This window comes from Parasteatoda tepidariorum, chromosome 10 (assembly GCF_043381705.1).
Source record: "Parasteatoda tepidariorum isolate YZ-2023 chromosome 10, CAS_Ptep_4.0, whole genome shotgun sequence".
NCBI lineage: Eukaryota > Metazoa > Arthropoda > Arachnida > Araneae > Theridiidae > Parasteatoda > Parasteatoda tepidariorum.
The window spans coordinates 22565667-22583040 of record NC_092213.1 but is presented as its reverse complement, the minus strand read 5'-3'; the positions used below and the strand labels follow the sequence as shown (position 1 = coordinate 22583040).

At 28.7% G+C, this 17374-nt stretch overlaps 1 protein-coding gene across 1 annotated transcript; it reads left to right on the top strand.

Moving 5' to 3' along the window:
* The first annotated feature begins 444 nt into the window (after positions 1-444).
* Positions 445-15553, top strand: LOC139426722 (monocarboxylate transporter 12-like). The gene is made up of 5 exons (XM_071186514.1): positions 445-603; positions 7567-7772; positions 7874-8022; positions 11371-12569; positions 15329-15553. The coding sequence occupies exons 4-5, from the start codon at positions 11843-11845 to the stop codon at positions 15478-15480; spliced, it is 879 nt and encodes a 292-aa protein (XP_071042615.1). The 5' UTR covers positions 445-603; positions 7567-7772; positions 7874-8022; positions 11371-11842; the 3' UTR covers positions 15481-15553.
* The last annotated feature ends 1821 nt before the right edge of the window (positions 15554-17374 follow it).

The window sequence follows — 17374 nt, the reverse complement described above, 5'->3', positions numbered from 1 at the left end:
AAAATTAGATATTGAAAAATTTTGGGGAAGTTTTGAAACTAGTTATTATCGGGAATATTGTTTGTGACATACCAGGAAAATGATATTTTGAAATTTATTTGAATTTTTTAAATATACAAAACAGTCAATGCTAATGCAAAGTCATTTTTAAAATGCTAACAACAATGCTATTTATCAAATTTTTTTTAAAAAAAGTTCTTTTAGTATTATAGTATTAGGTCTTGGAGCAAGAGACTGTAAATTGTCATATTTCGTGAGAATCACCCAAATAATAATCAAAATAAGGATTTATTATTCTATTTCCGGCTTTATTTATTGTGCAAGCAATGAGGCTGGCCTTCAGTTCCCTAAAAGATTCCCTAAGAAATGCAAGTGTATCGTCATAAAACTTTAATCTGTTATCTCTTGAAGGATTGAAGTCAACACTGGCATGGGAAATAAAATAATCAGATAGTCGCTTTTTCTTAAAAGTAGAGATGTATGTAGCCGACTTATGCGAAATATAACTCGAAGTGTGCTATTTTTATTAATTTATTTTTTATTCTTTAAAATGATTTTATGAATTTATTGGATAAAACCATACTTATTGTCTCGGAAAAACAGGTAACCTTGCAACATATTTTTTTTAATTTTGAATCAATAAATTTCGCACTCAAATCTTACTTATTTATGCTGCATTTATGAAGCTAACATAGTGTGTATTTAATTTAAAAATTTGAATAAAAAACGTTTGACTATTCTTAAATAAAAGTTTGTAAAGCTAAACGCAAATGTGAAACATGCCGATAATTGAAATTAAATTTTAGCCATAATAATAACAATATGCATTATCGTAATTCTTGCTTCAATATTCTATTTAAAAATAATCACAGATGCGGATTTTATGCAATATGTAAAAGAAATGTTCACCGTTAAATCATTTGAAATTGTAAAATATTAAATCATTGACTTTGATTTAAAGTAATGAAGTCAGAAAATAAATACGTAAATAAGTGTTAAAATTAGTGTTAGTGTATCGATATCACACAGCTATGCTATTGATTGCAGTGAGGAGTTAAAGATCTTTATTCCACTTTAGTTCGAAAATGTTCAAATGGAAATGTGTGTTTCCTAATTAAAAGTAAGATCATCAGAGCAAAAAACACTTTTTTTTTTAAATTTTAATTAGTTTTCGTGGTTTATTTTTAACATTTGAAAAAAATTATTAAGATTTTATTGCGTACTACATCTGAGCACATGTTTTGTGCAAGTAGCAAAATAAGATGACAAGGGAAATAATTTACTGAAGAAAAGTTCTTTAGGTAAATTTTGAATTCAAGGAATTAAAATTTTAAAAAGCAGTAATTAACACTAAAATACGTTTCACGCATTTAAAAAATTATGAGATACCTGGAGGTTTCTACTAGCAAACCTCGGAATTGCTTGCGCAGGACGATTTTTAAATACAGCAGCCAAAAAAATCAAAATATTGGTGTGAATTAATTATCAACACTAAAACGCAAATTAAAAACTTGAAGTTTAGAAGTAAAGAAGTTGTTAAAGTTTATCTTTTGATATTCGCTTATGGGATTTGAATTTTATATTTTAACCATTGTTATATAATACCAAAAAATGACCTCTAATTTTATACATTAAGTGAAATATGCTAAAAACGGCTTAAAATGTGAATATTTATTTCAGTTAATTCTGCTGGCATGTAAAGGTTTCCGACCAGTTTTGACAACTTTTTTTTAAATATTAATATAAAATTTAAAAAAAGCTAGTTTATTTGTTTTATTGCAACTTGGAACTATTATTATTTTTTAAATAGCCATTTTTAGTTAAAAATAAGCCAATTTTTGTATATACGTTGCACACAGTAAAAAATTTATATCGCATAAAACCAAAAATCCTTTAAGATTTTATTTCGAAGACTATCAACTATGTTTTGAACTATTACCTTAAAATCAAGTGTATACATTGTATCAATGTAGTTAAAAAAATGTAGTTAGGGATCAATGTAGTTAAAAAAGCAAGTTTAAAAAATTTCCCTACTTGTATTTGAGACAAAAATGCATACAAAATTTAAATTCTACTTTTTCCTCTTAGTCTGCGGTTCAAAACACGTGCGCTATAATCATTAACACTCATAAAAAATTGTAGATCACTATGTTAAAAACAAGAGATATCGTGTTTAAGGTGATGAAAAATTGAGAAGAAAAAAATCTGATTTTTAGATAAACACCTTTAAAGACTAAAAATCATTAATCTACTACTATTATCTCCTTGCAAAAAAACTGCTATAACTTTGTAAATGCTGGTAGTACAAACAAAAGTAAAGTATTTTTAGAAAGCTAACAGTACAGGAATTTTATTTATATAATAAACTCATTTTCGAAAATTTTGCCCAAAATAATGTTTCTGCTCTAGTCAGAATTAAAAAAAAGGACAGAAAAAGAAGCTAGAAATAAACCATTGAACTTCATTCTCATCCAATCTAATAATTAGGCAATTTGTCAAAAACTTGAAGTCACGTAAACTGCAGATTTGAAAGTGAAAAATCTTCGGAAAATGTTTTTAAACTTTTTTTATATTAATAAACATTATCCAGTTTTTCAGTTTATAATTCTCAAAAATAAAATCATTGATGAAAGCGAGCTAAATTTTATTCCTAACAGTCTACGTGAAATATATCATAAACTAATATTCGCATTGATATATTTTTAATATAAGAATGTCCCTTAAAAATTCTTTAAAAATGTTGAAAATCTTATATTTTTAAACTGTGACGTTATGTCAAGAAAAAACACAGGGGAGAAAATTTTTCGAAACGACGACGGTAGAAACTGATTTTAATTTACCGAAAAGTACATATTTTTATTATCGTTTTAATTGTGCAGTTTATTTTTTCGAAAGTGTAGAAACTATGTAAATTTTTACGTTTTGGCTAATTACTCCATAAAAATTACACCTGTCTAAATAAATCGAATCAAATATGTTTTATAGATTATGTATTTTTAGATAGAAATGTATGAAAAATATGTGTATTATATATATATATTTTTTACAGAACTTGGTTTTGTAATTTAGCCTAATTCATATGATCTGGTGCATTTCTTTTATTACTTTTCAACAGGGACGAAACTTTATCACAAATATTTATAGGGTAAACTAACCAGTGAAGGAACACTTAAGCTTCGCTTGCCTTTTAAAAAATCATATTAATTTCAAAATTTGTAATTTTACTTAAATAACAGTGTCGACATATTTGTTACTAATTGCAAATTATGCAAAAAAATTGTAGAGAACATACATAATATTGTTTTAAAGTTTTGGAGGTAAAAATAACAAGTAGTAAGAAGACCTAGTGAAGGAACAGCTCTTACCAGTGAATGAACACCCAGTAAAGGAACACTTAATTTTGGTTATTTTTTAATGCTCTTTATGAATTTATAGGCCATAGAAATATTTAAAACTAAGCATAATCTTGAAATTATAACATATAAATACTTGGAAAATGTTGACTTTTCTTTTGTAATCATGAGTTGAAAATTAAAGTGTCAACATATTAGCATATACTGTTCATTCACGGGGAAATCTACGCCCAGTAAAGGAACATGCATGTTCCCTCACTGGTTAGAAGTTGTTTTTCGTATTTTAAACATATTTTTGACGCTGATCATCACTATAGGTACAAGAAAATTAAAGTTTTTCTTTTATTTTCATTAACTTAGAAAAAAAACCAGTAAAGGAACACTTGTTCCTTCACTGGTTTTTCATCGTTTGGTGATCCAGTGAATAAACAGCCCCTTATCTCAGTACTTTATTATACTATGATGCTTAAGAAAAATAAAACGTAACTTCAATAACTATATTTTGAATTCTCTTTTTCACAGTGAGAAAAATAAAACTATTGCATACAATTAATTCCACTTCAAACATATAAAACTCACTTTATAATTTTTTCAAAGAAGCAAGGTGTTGCAGAGATAATAACAAATTCAAAATTTTTTCCTGAGAGGTCTATCTGACCAGGTAATCCAAAGCATTGATAGATGACTTCTTATTGTTTGGCAGTAAGTTATTCTTACCAATCAATCTACAGAAAAACTTTCAAATTCTTAATCAATATATAAGAAATGCTCCTTCACTGGGTAGTGTTCCTTCCCTGGTCGGTTTACCCTACTAAGCATATGCCATAATTTGTCGTTTTACCAAATTAATACCAAATTAATAAAGATGTTTAAAGAGTCTTTTCGCTAATTTTAGAAAGAGGAGGGTCGGGATGAATGTAACATTTTTGTTCCTATTGTTGCCAGAGGTCAGAAATTAAGTACGCTTTCTATATCCCCCCCCCTAAAATCACATCAACCGATGTACATTTTAACTAAAAGCAAGGTCTCAAACGGAAAAAAAAATCTTTAAAATGTTGCGTTTTTGGGCTCCTATATAACTCGGAATATGACAAATAATTATGTTTAACATTAAATTAGTTAGCTCAAAGAAAATAGAGAGTTTATTTTTAACATCTTACTATTTCGATTTTAAAATAGCTTGTTAATTTTAATAAAACTATAAGGATGCAAACAAACTCATATTTCTCTATTTTATTAGCACATTGCATTTTTAAGGAAGTTAAAGACCACGTGAATAAAGCACAAATAAAGTACAAAAACGGACATACTATAGTTTCGGTTCCCTAAGCAAGAATGCTCCTCAGTGACTAAACGCCAAATGACATTTAAAAAGCAAGGAGATAAACGTATAAAAGGGGTTTAATCAATCAGGAAACAGGAACAAGTTTGAACAGGATAATAAAAAAACAGGTGTGAGGGGGTTTGGCGGGAACCCCAGGAGGCAAAAGATAAAATTTGGATAGATTTCCAAATATTGGTAAAAGGTGGGATTGGATTTAATCAAAAAGTACATTTTTAAACCATTTTTTATTAAAAAAAGCTGCTTTTAAATTAAATACACATTTCAAAGTGATATTTATTAAATAAATACTAAAGAAATAGGGTAAGTTGGGGGAAAGTGGGTAGATATTAAAAAACATCTATTTTCGCCCTTTAAGTTGAAATAATTTATTTACTATTTTTAGAGACATTTACTGGGATTATAGCAAGCATTTCTTATTTCAATTTTAAAAAGTGATAAAAAAAATTTAATGTTTTCAAACTATCTGTTTATGATCAACTTCTAAAGTATGTCAGTTTGAGTTGTTGACGAACTTTCTTCTAATATCATTAAAAACTGTCGAAAACTATTAATTTCGGTTTAAACTGGTAGAGCGACATCTGAAATTAACAAGAAAATTTAAGAATACATTTCAAAATTGTATTTATTATGAATTGTTTTCTTAGGTGGGGCAAAGTGCGTACATGGTTAGGCTTAGCTAAGTGTTGTGTGATTGGATATTTTTTGCCTCTGTGTTAGCTCTTGTAAATATCTAATGCTCTATGTTGTATAATGAAATAGCTAAAAAATAATTTACTTGTTTGATTATAGCCCAGCAAAATAATTTTAACGATAAGAAAAACTTCTTTTAAACTTCATTTTACAAAGAAAGGAATGATCTGGGGAATGCCAATTTAACAACATATAATAGGCACAATTAAAAAAGGATTAAGAAAATAGCGCAATGAAACAACTTAATGAGCATAGTTAAAGATGTAAATAAGTATTCAAGCAAGTTTCTACTTTTCTATGGCAGTTTTTTCTGGGAAAACAAAACTATTTCCTCAAAGTAACTGAATTCACTACAAATATATTTCTGGTATAAAAAGTTTTAAAAAAACTTTAAATTTCCTACATAGATATTACTTTTTACTCTCTCATTTATATTTCAAAAAAAGCAAAAACTATTACTTTTCTTTATTTTTGATGATATTGTGAAAAGTGCAGCAAAATATTCAGCATTCAAAGTGAAACCTAATTTTGATAGACCTAACAATACGAAATAATAATTTAATATTACTTTAATTTAATAATACGAAAAAAATATTTCTTAGCATTTGTTTTTTAATATTATCATGATACATTTATTTAAGAGCATTTTTATTTCTAAAACAATATTTGCATTTATTTTTTAGTGAAATATATATTAATTTTATAACTATATATACTTTACCCCGGAGTAAAGTGGATAGATCAAAACTTTAAATGCATTACAGTAAGAAAGTCCCCCAAAATTAATAGGTTATGCCTCAAATTTAATCTTTATTAATCCAATTATGCATCAAAATTTTCAGTAAAATAAATTTAACGGTTTAATTTTATAGCCTTCTTTAAAAAAAGAGCTCGATTTTTTACCCACTTTACCCCAACTGACCCTACACTTTCGTTTTTTGATTTTCAAAATAAGTATATTTAATACTTCTTGCTTCTATCTAACGTCATAATATAACTTGTTTTTAAAATTACATGTCTTACAGAATTATGTGTGTTAAAAGTATATGTGTTGCAGAATTATATTTGTTAAAATTACATTTTATTATATAAAAAGCGAATACCTTAATATTTTTTTTGTCGTTGATAGTTTTCTGGGAAGTGCATAAACTATTCCCGCATAACTATTACCATATTTTCCAATTGGAAGCTACTATCTATAGGTTGAGGGTTAAAAATCCAACTCTATCGAAGAAAGAGCATATGTTTATTCAAACTAACTATGTTTTTGTGTCCAATTTCGTACCATAAATTATTGTTTGCACAAATTAATTTGCATATTTATGCTTAGACCAGTGATTCTCAACCTCTTTTTTTTGTTGCGGCACACTATCAACGATTTCGAAATTTGACGGCACACAATGAAAAAAATTAGATTAAAAGTTGTTTAATTACCCATCTTACACTGTGTTACATAGTTTGTGATAATAATTTTGAATGTGAAATAAAATAATATGTACTACAAAAGCTCATTTATTAAGGGATTAATTATTTATTTCGACCAATTTTTAACTAGTTAGTAATAGTTATTTATTTTTTTGCTAGTTATTAATTGTTAGCTTGTTTTCTATAATTATTAACTGTTATTTTTTTGTGATTTCTCGTTAACTAGTTCTTTTGCTAATTATTAATTGTTAGCTAAATTTTTGTTAGTTATCCTTTGTTAATCTGTTTTTTATATATTTGCTTTTTAGTTATCCTTTGATAATTGCATAGCGTACTTTAATGATTAGCTCTTACAACATTTTTTAAAATTGTGTGTCATATACAATTTAAACACTTCCATCTTATTTTAAGATTGTCAGAGACAATACAATCGCCGACAAAGATGTTCACGCGGTTAAAGCGCGAAAAAATTTTAAAAAGTATATAGTATATAGTGAATATATATATATATATATATATATATATTATAATTTTTAATGTATCATTTCTAATATTTGGCGGTACATTTTAAGAATTTGGCGGCACGCAAAAGTGCCGCGGCACAGTGGTTGAGAATCACTGGCTTAGACCCTCGGGCCGTAAAGATGAATCCTAGTACGAGAAAACCTGAATCATTCGATGGTAAGTTATTATGACGCTCTCTTTTTTTATTTTATTTATTTCGCACGTTGTTCTTCTTTTTTATATTTCAAGAACTGGCTTCGTCATGAAAAAGAAGGCTTTCAACACTTGGAAGAGTTGGCTAATTGCTGTGGTATGCTGCATTGTTTACTGCTTACTAATACTTGTGTATAGACTGTCATCACTCTTTTATGCTGAAGTAATTGAAATATACAACGTAGATAGAAAAACAGCTTCCATACCCTTTGTCGTTATGGGATTCGTCAGATGCCTTTCAGGTAACGATCCGTAAGCCTAATCTTTTCGTTAAAATGAAAACATTTATATCGTTTTCAAAAAAATAATAATAATAACTATATACTTTTTTCGTTATCTTTAGGCTTCATCTTTGGAGTTCTAGGTGAAAGATTTGGATTACAACGAATGGTCTACCTGGGTTGCTATCTATCCGCGTTAGGAGTCGGAGCTAGTTATTTTGCCCATAACATAATAACTTTATCTGTAACTCAACTCTTGGATTGATTTATGGTAATTATGCTAAAGTAATTATACTTAATCAGAGATTCTCATAATGTTTCGGTTTTAATTCTGAAGCAAAACGATGTTCCAAAATAGCATTGGAATTATTAAAATTTTAAAAATTTTTATTCACCGATATTACAGACATTACTTGTTAAATTTCAAAAAATTGCAAAATTTGAAATTATGAATTCAAATGTAAAACTTCTGTTCTAGTTTTTAATTATTAGATAACACAACAAATCATATCAAATCCCTGATAAATGTCCCCTAATCAGTTGTTCATTGATATATTTAGGTGCTTTTACTAAGTAATTGTAAAATATTAGCGTAATTGAAATGCTTAATCTAAGTTGATAGATTTTCTTTTATTTTTGAAAAAACTTTAATGTTCAGGGACATCAAAAACAAGGATAAAAATACAGAAAATAATGACTACTAGATAACTTTGGATACTTGAGATATTTTTATACCAATTAAATTTCAGAGTTTGTGAAATTCAAAATAATGTAATCTACTGCAGTTTCAAATCTTAACAAGTACAGTATTTCATGAAACCGGAATTAATAATAAAAAATCTCATTACTAGAATCAATGATTACTAGATACCTTTAAATTCTTGAAGTAACTTTAAATATTAAAAATTGGATAATTCTTAATGATGGTTTCAAAAATAATTGATTCTGAATCAAATTTAAACAAACCATCTCTATGTTCTATAAATTTAAGAATAACAAACCAATGGTAAATATTTATAAATTAATTATTACTAAACACCTTCAGTTACTTGAAATAGCTTATTACAGAGAGAATACTTATAAAAAAATATTACATAAAGAGTATTTATAACATAAAGAGTTCCTACTATATAAAGAGTATCGTTTAAAAAATGAACTACCTTATGATATTACAAATATTATTATTTATAAAATAAACTGTTTTCATGGTATTACTAACTACAAGCCACGATTTGTCAAATTGAAAATGTTAGATCTAACAAGACAAGGCATATAAATAAGTAACGATAAATATTCAAATATACAAAGGCAATTAGATAATGTGTTTTATTCCCGGGAATAAAGAAAAAATTAAGTGTGAATGGTTCTCATTTGAGCTTGAAACAGCCTTTTAAAATTAATCTATATATATATATTTTTCTTACACGGCACCAAAAAAAAGCCTCATTACAACTCCCCGAATGGCAACGTTAGAAAATCGACCAATGATAGCTGCTAAAAATGTCACATGACAAATGTCACATGAGGTGGCTCAACATATAGCGCTTTTAAAAACGGAAACAATAACCAGAGTGAGCATTATCAGGTTGTTCAATTCAGATTCATGCCCTAAAAACATGATAATATTTAATTTAAACTCAATTAGGAATTAATTAATTAATTGAAGTGAGAATGCTTTAAAAGGCCGCTGTTGAATTGATATTTTTCTACTGGGAGCTACCTAAACGTCTAAAAAACGTTTAAGTGTTTGTATTGAATGCATTGAATTTTTTTATATTTCGCGTTTATTTATGCATTGAATTTTCACGCTTTAAAATGCAGAATATTAGTGAAGCAATATTTGATAATTTATTTTGCTAATATGTTTCTTATTTAGCTAATGTTTTGATTTTTTCACCATGTACAATCTAAATAGCTAATATACTTTTTTAAAAGCCAATAAGAACATTGGTAGAATTCTTCTACATAAGTACAATACTATGTCTTTGATGATAAAATACTATGTCTTTGATGATAATATATTATGTCTTTGTGCTAGAACATTGTGTTCATTGGCGAGCGAGCGCAGCGAGCCATGGTTCACGGCGTGAACCACATAGGATTGCGTAGCAATTCTCGGGGGTTGGCGAGCGTTAGCGAGCAGGGGGCGGAGCCTCCTAGTATTTAATAATACCCAATTTAACAGAGTGTTGTGGAGAAAAAAGGGACACTAGGTATGCCTGATGTCACCGCATGAGTGCTTGGAATTGCTTAGTAAAATTAATCATCACTCACACACCGTCCAACAGCAACACCAACACACGACCCCTCACCTACGTCCCCGTAGGGGCATCTATCGGCTTAAGATAATTGTGGTCAGAAAAATACATTTTGCCATAAGAGAACAGAAAAACAAACTTTCAAATAGATATCTCTATGGCAAAGATGGCCCTTCTCTCAGAACCCCCAGCCTCGTCAACCCCAACAACTCTAGTGTGAAGTTCGTGGCTGATTAGCACCCCAAATCCCCTCAAACAGAGCATAGTTATATCAGAATAGGCAAAAAAGTTCATACGTATGAAAATATTTTTATTGAAATACAATTTGCAGTAAAGTGTATTTCGTAATATGGAGATTTCAAACTGATACCCCTGTTCGTACTGTACGCTGATAGCTGACAAAAAGTAGTTCTATAGACACACTTGCTTTTGCAAAATAAAAGACACTATAAAAGCTATTAAGTTAATCATTTGCAGAATAGTAGGCTAAATTAATTACCATTTTCTATAATAATCGTGAAATGACAAATATTTTCTGTTTCGAAATCTTTCTAATAATTCCAATTATAATTAAATAAATTTTACTATCTCTACAACTTAAGATAATAAAACAGAGAAAGAAAGAATTTTAGCCGTAGTCTACAGACATTCAAAATAATTATTGCAGACACAATATGATATTAATAACGAAACCCTGACTCTCCTACACACTCTGAATATATACAGCAAACTCACCTTTATCTTAATTTGTTTTATTTTCTAAAATCGTGATAAAATTAAAGGGTGCCTCAAAGTTCACCCAAGATTTGAATTTCGTTGCCGATAAAGTAAAAAAGTAGTGGAATATTCGACAGTTCAGAATTATTGAAAATTGAGCGAAAGAACAACACGTTTTAGTTTTTTATCAGTATTAAGTAATTCTCTGAGTATGTAAGTTCTCGTTTGCTGAACAACATTAGCCTCTATACGTAACTCTAAACTATATATTTCATGCACCAAAAAAAAATTACAATTTTCAATTTAAAAATCTGAGATTCCATTTAAAATTACTTCTCGCATGAGTTTGAGAAACCTGAATACGGACAGTCATGAGCAATTTTTGATGGAAAAACAATTTACCACTTTTTTATTCTATTTTGATCAGAAATGTAAGAAAGAATATATTCACTTTCTTAAAGATAAATATATTTCCCTTTATAAGCATAGCGAAGACTTCTAGTTTAAAAAGAACTATCAAAATTAATTTTATATACTCTTTTTATACCTTATTAAAATATTATATTTCATATCTTATTATTAACGAAATATTCCTTTTCATATCTTACAAACCTTATGTAATATTACCTTTCCTTGTGTTTTAGGTTTTGGATTTACTGCTACAGCATTATTACCCAATATCATTAGAGAACATTTTGACGCAACTGCTACAACTCTATCGAATGGATTAATTGGTCTTGGGCCATGCATTACTGCAATAGTATTTCCCGGTCTTATAATTTATTTTATAGAAGATTATGGTGTGCCTGGCTCATTTTTACTTTCATCTGGTGTTATATTAAACGCAATTCCTTTTATCATGATGCTTAAACCGAGAAATGAGGTAACAAAATTTCGTAAAACAACCCTGGACATTGAAAAAAGTGAATCACATAATAGCCAAGACAAAACTTTGAGCAGTCTTAGAGACTTGGATGCACCATTCAATAATGAAGATAACATCACAAATTTAAACACTGACGAAGAAAAGGAAGATAAAAGGCACTTGAATTTACGTGGAGAAAAAATTGACCTTATTACTGTAACTACAACTTTCATCAGGAAAAAAATTCCAAAATGTTCCTTACAAATAAAGAAGGCTGCCCTTGCATAAGTGCATCGACAAGAGAATATAAAAATTGTCTTCAAAATATTTACCACCAGAAGGTCTTTAATGAGGTTTTTAACCCATCAGCAAGTAATGCAGATAAGCAACCAAAAAATGCAACATCAAATATCACAAATTCAAAGCATACTAATTCCCAAGAACTAAAAATCGTTTGCCAACAAGATAATTCAATGGATAAAAGAAATAAAGAACCGAAAAAGGGTTTTTTCTATACTTTTAATGTGTTTAAAGATTTAACATTTATAGCTCTAATGCTCGTTCAGGGTTTATTAGCCTATACTTATAATGTATGGTTGACTACCATGATTGATTATTCCAGAGATAAAGGAATTGATAAGAGTTATGAAATATATATTTTAACACTAAACCCTATAACGGATATTGCAGGCCGTTTAGGTTTAGCTTGGGTAACAGATAAAGGTTTCCTTACTGTCCCTAATTATTGTGCACTCTTGTACATTTTGTTGGGTCTTTCAAGTATTTGCATCGCCCTAGCAACAGATTTTGCAATAATGACTTTAGGACTTCTGGTCATGACTTTCGCAATAGGAGCGTTCATGGGCATTTATCCATCCATGAGTTATGAATTTATTGAAAAAGATAAACAGGCAGTCTCTATTGCTTCAATTGGTCTAGCGTATGCCCCTCTTGGTTTTACCGTTTCTCCCCTAATTGGTAAGAATAACAATATTCATGTGTAAAAAATTCTGAAACAATTCAATTTCTGATGAAATAGTTGGAGGGTTTTTTTAAGCAACTTTTACTATTTATCTTATGAAAAGAAGATCCCGAATCAACTGTCCAAACATGCGAAAAATCAGAACCTTTATTTAAAGTTAAAAACGATGCACTTCGATTTCGCTCTTGTTGGTCTTACAAAAATAACAATCTTAATCAAAATGATTGTTCTTCTTACATATATTACAGTTGCATGATGAACTTTTTCAGTTTTTTGCTAAATGTGACGAGCTATTGCACTTGAAACACTTTCTCTCCTTAAACAAGTTTGAATCTTAAATTTGCATGATTTTAATAAATTATCAGTACTTTCACATTTAAAACATCTTCTAATTCGTGTTTTAAAAGCATGCGATTCTTTATATTCAGCCACTGTTATATTTTATTCTTCGCTCAATTACCTTGCTACTAAAATCGTTAAAGTTTCTTCTTTTCTCTCAGTAGATTTCCATGCACTTTAAAATTGCTTATATTATTCTGGAAGAATAAATAAAAATTTAGATACAACCATTTCCTCGTCGATTTGTTTATCCAATGCGTTTAAAGTAAGGCGATGTCTTCGAATTTGCTTATATTAGTGGCGATATCCAAGTCTTTGTTCGATCAATAATTGAAAATTTTTTACAAATAAAGACACTTTAGTTATTCCGAATTTCATTTAAAAACACTACGTAACTTTGAAATCCTATTAAAAACAGTATTATATCTTTAAATATGTATCATTACCTCTTTTATCAATTGTACCAATTATTATTCATCGTGCTTTGACATTATTTTTGGTCCACATAATTTAGGCATCCGATGTTTCTGCGCCATTTTTCTTATCAGTTACGATGCCGTAAAAAGCATTTCCTTTTAAGAAAACTGTTATTTGAAATTTCCATATTGCAAAAGTTTATCTTTAAATCTTCAATAATAATTATAGCACTACTTACCAATTTCATATTTTTTCTTTTATTTATTATTCTTCAGTTTTATGGAGCTATTGTTCTGTCTCTACTTTCTGAGGCTTATGGCATGTTTGGAGCAATGCCTTGACGAAAGAATTCTATATTCGTTGAGACAAACAAAACAGTTAATATGACACAAAATATTTTCATTAACATACGCAGAGTTGTTGTTGTCGTGGCCCATTAAGGCAGAGGAGGTGCGATCGTTCTTGTTTTCCATGTGCCACCATGTATGGCCAAGAATTCGACTTCTACCTCACCCATACGTCAAACACGTTTATAGGGCGGACTCATTCATACATCTATTCATTTGTCCACAGATCGTAATTTTGACCTCAACCAGAGAATGATCAATCTCCAATTTAATACCCCCAGAGGTATTGATTTGTTATGGGAATATGAAGGAATTTTTGACAGGACAGATTTAACGTGCCCCAATCACCATTTACTACACGAGGAGTCTCCGGTTGGTTGGATTCGAACTCCCGCTCTCACAAAAGTGAGTCCAGCGCCCTGTAAACCAGGCTATCCCGGGCAGCATACGCAGAGTAGACCATAGGCTTTACTTTTCGAGTTTGCCGTTTTCCCCTTTAAAACATTTCCACGACATTTATTTTTAATACACGTATTTCAACGAAGCGTTGCCACTCAAATATGTTCTTGTGGATTAATAAAAAAGCTAATAATTATTTTTATAACACAGTGAACGAGTAGTATGTTGATATTAGGGTGCTTATAAGTTTCGGAGAGTTTGTACATAATAGACACCGAATTTAGTATAATAGATTCTTATTACCGCAACACCTGTAAAGAAGCAAATAATAGTAGGTGATTTTTGCGGCCTTTCAAAATGTTTATTACGTAACATTAGTTCGCAAAAAATTATTACAAAAATATTTGCGTCATTACTAATAATTTTTGGTAATTACAGTTAATTGATTTTGGTACTAGATACAAATTGAAATATAAATAATTGCGTAAAAAAGCGAAATTAATGGATAAGAGGTACTAATTCGTACATGAGAACTGTAGTATAAAAATCGCATCACTGTTATTAACGCCAATGATTCTTGATTATTTTATTACATCAATTGGTTTTACTACTTTTGGCTACTTTTATTACATCAATTGGTGTTTTTTAATATGTAGTAAATATACTAGTGTTAGTAACAAGATACAAAAATTAGACTAAAATAGTCATTAAAAAGAAATCTGTGGCTTTATGAGCAAAACCAGTTTCGTTTCGCAATCCCCACACTCGAATTAGGCAAGATCAAGTACTCGTAAAAATACAACAAAAAAAAAGGCCCCCAGTGTTATTTGCTATTTTTCCGAACCGTACGAAAAGCAGGAATTCAGCCAGTTAATAAATAATTAATAAGAAATAAACATTATTTATGACATAAAATCTTTGAAAAAAAAAGTGTTTATAGTTGTGTGAAGAAAGCAATTGATTTTCCTAATTAGTTACAGAAATTGTATGAAATACATGAAAAATGAAATCCTAAAATGACAAGAAAAAGAAGCATGTTTATCAGAACTAATCACTTTTTGTGTCTGATTTCATTACTTAATTAACAAGCAGCCCTAATTAATTGGCATATTTGAGATCAATATTTTACATCATTAAAATTGGCCCTTACGTAGTATGTTGAAATCCGATCATCGGAAGAATTACTGTACTCATTAAAAAGATATTTGTTTTTGTCAATCATATTAAAATTTGTAACCTTCACTTCTTTACAGGATATTTCAGAGGACACCTAGGATCATATGATGGACTCTATTATTTACTTGCTGCAATGAACTTTGCATGTAGCTTAATTGTTTTAATGCTGCCTAAGCTGGCCAACAGAAGAGAAAGGAAAAAAGCTGCAGCAGTTGAAATAGTTAATTGACATAATTTATAAGATTTGGACAAATATTAGCACATTTTTAAAATAAAGCAGTTTTTTTCAGCTTTTTATTTGTTACTAGTCGACAGCTTTATTCATGGAAATTTTAGTCCAGACTAAATTTAGTCAAAATTATTTTTATTGTGAATGAGTATTCATATGCAAATTTAGTCATCATTCATTAATCATTATGAGAATTTATATAAATTTTTGAATAATAATTGATGACTAAATTTATTAGTCTTGACTATATTTTTATGAATTTAATTAACGAGAGCAAAATGGAAATATTATATCATTTTTATTAAACGTCATTTCATTTCACCGATTCCAGTAATAGATTACAGATGTTATTAATTAATTGCAGTTATAAATTAGTTATTTATCAAATTTGTAATCATGATTACAAGCAATTACGAAACAAATAATCTTAATTTTACCTTACAATATGTTTAGATTACTTCTAATCACAGCAAAGAGTGAATCAAGATTATAAGAAATTATAACCCATGACTACAAATAATAGTAATAATGAATAGTCGTGACTTTTTTTAATCATAATGTACGAATACAAGAAATCCCAATTCTCAGTAAGTTATCTTAATAAAACGATCATTAGCAAACTTAAATACAAGTAATTATAGTCTATGGTTACAGCAGAAATAAATGAAATCTTAATTTTGGTCCATTGCATTGTATTCAGGATTGATTTTTTTTTATCATCACAATGTATGAACTCTTTGTAAAAATGAATTTTATTGTTTAGAAGTTAAAACTTTTAAACAATAAATTACATGCAACATACGACGTTCATAAATATATTGTATGCACATAAATACACGCCCAAATTGTATGTACATGCATAAGTATGTATGTACAAGCACATACATTGTATGAATACATTGTATGAAAATACGTACACACGCAGGTACATTATATGAATTCTCATTGCATGTACAATATTATATATGTCTAAAAGTTGTATGTATTTGTGTCCATGCACATACATAAGTACGCTGTACACAAATGTGTACACACACAAATGCATTTAATGTACAAAAGCACATACATAAGTACATACATTTTTATTACTTAGTGCATACATACGTGAGTACATCGTATGAACAAACGTATGTACACATTTACATTGTATGTACATTTTATATACTTCCGTTCATGCATGCATACGGTTACATATCTAAATACCTACAAACACACATTTTATTATATATGTACCCATAATTTATGCATTCTATGTACGTACGTTTGTACACACAATATAACTATGTTAATTTACCATTTTCAGTATTGTAAGTGGAAAATATATATTATCTAACTTCGTTTGAATTAAATTTAGATTTGTTCTAGTTATGAACATTTCAAAACGGTTTTCTAAAGTATGAGAAAAAAAAATTCTGCCATAAACAGTGAAGTAATAAATGTTCTGTCTGTTTCATTTTGAGATACGAAATTATTGTGCATAAATAAATATTTTTAGAGATTACAAATTGCATTTTACAGTATTATCATTGTGTATACAAAGTAGTACTGCGAAGTAGACTTGCAATTTAAAAAATATAATTTATCTTTTTGAATACCATATTTATGTTGATTAAATAACGCAAACGGTATTTTTTGAATAAAAAAGCATCGTTTTACGATTAGTCGCAGCTGTTATTTTGCAAAAATACAATGGAATAAACATTCTTCTGAGATAAACAAATCCTACATAATTGGTATATAAATATTTTCATTAAATAAACTGCTGTTTGTAGAAAATGCAACACCATGAAAGAATCATCAGAATCAAATGAAATTTAATGCAGAAACGACTTGTACTGATACAAATAAATGATGAAATTTTCAAAACAAAAGAAACAAATTAAGCGTCCGAAAT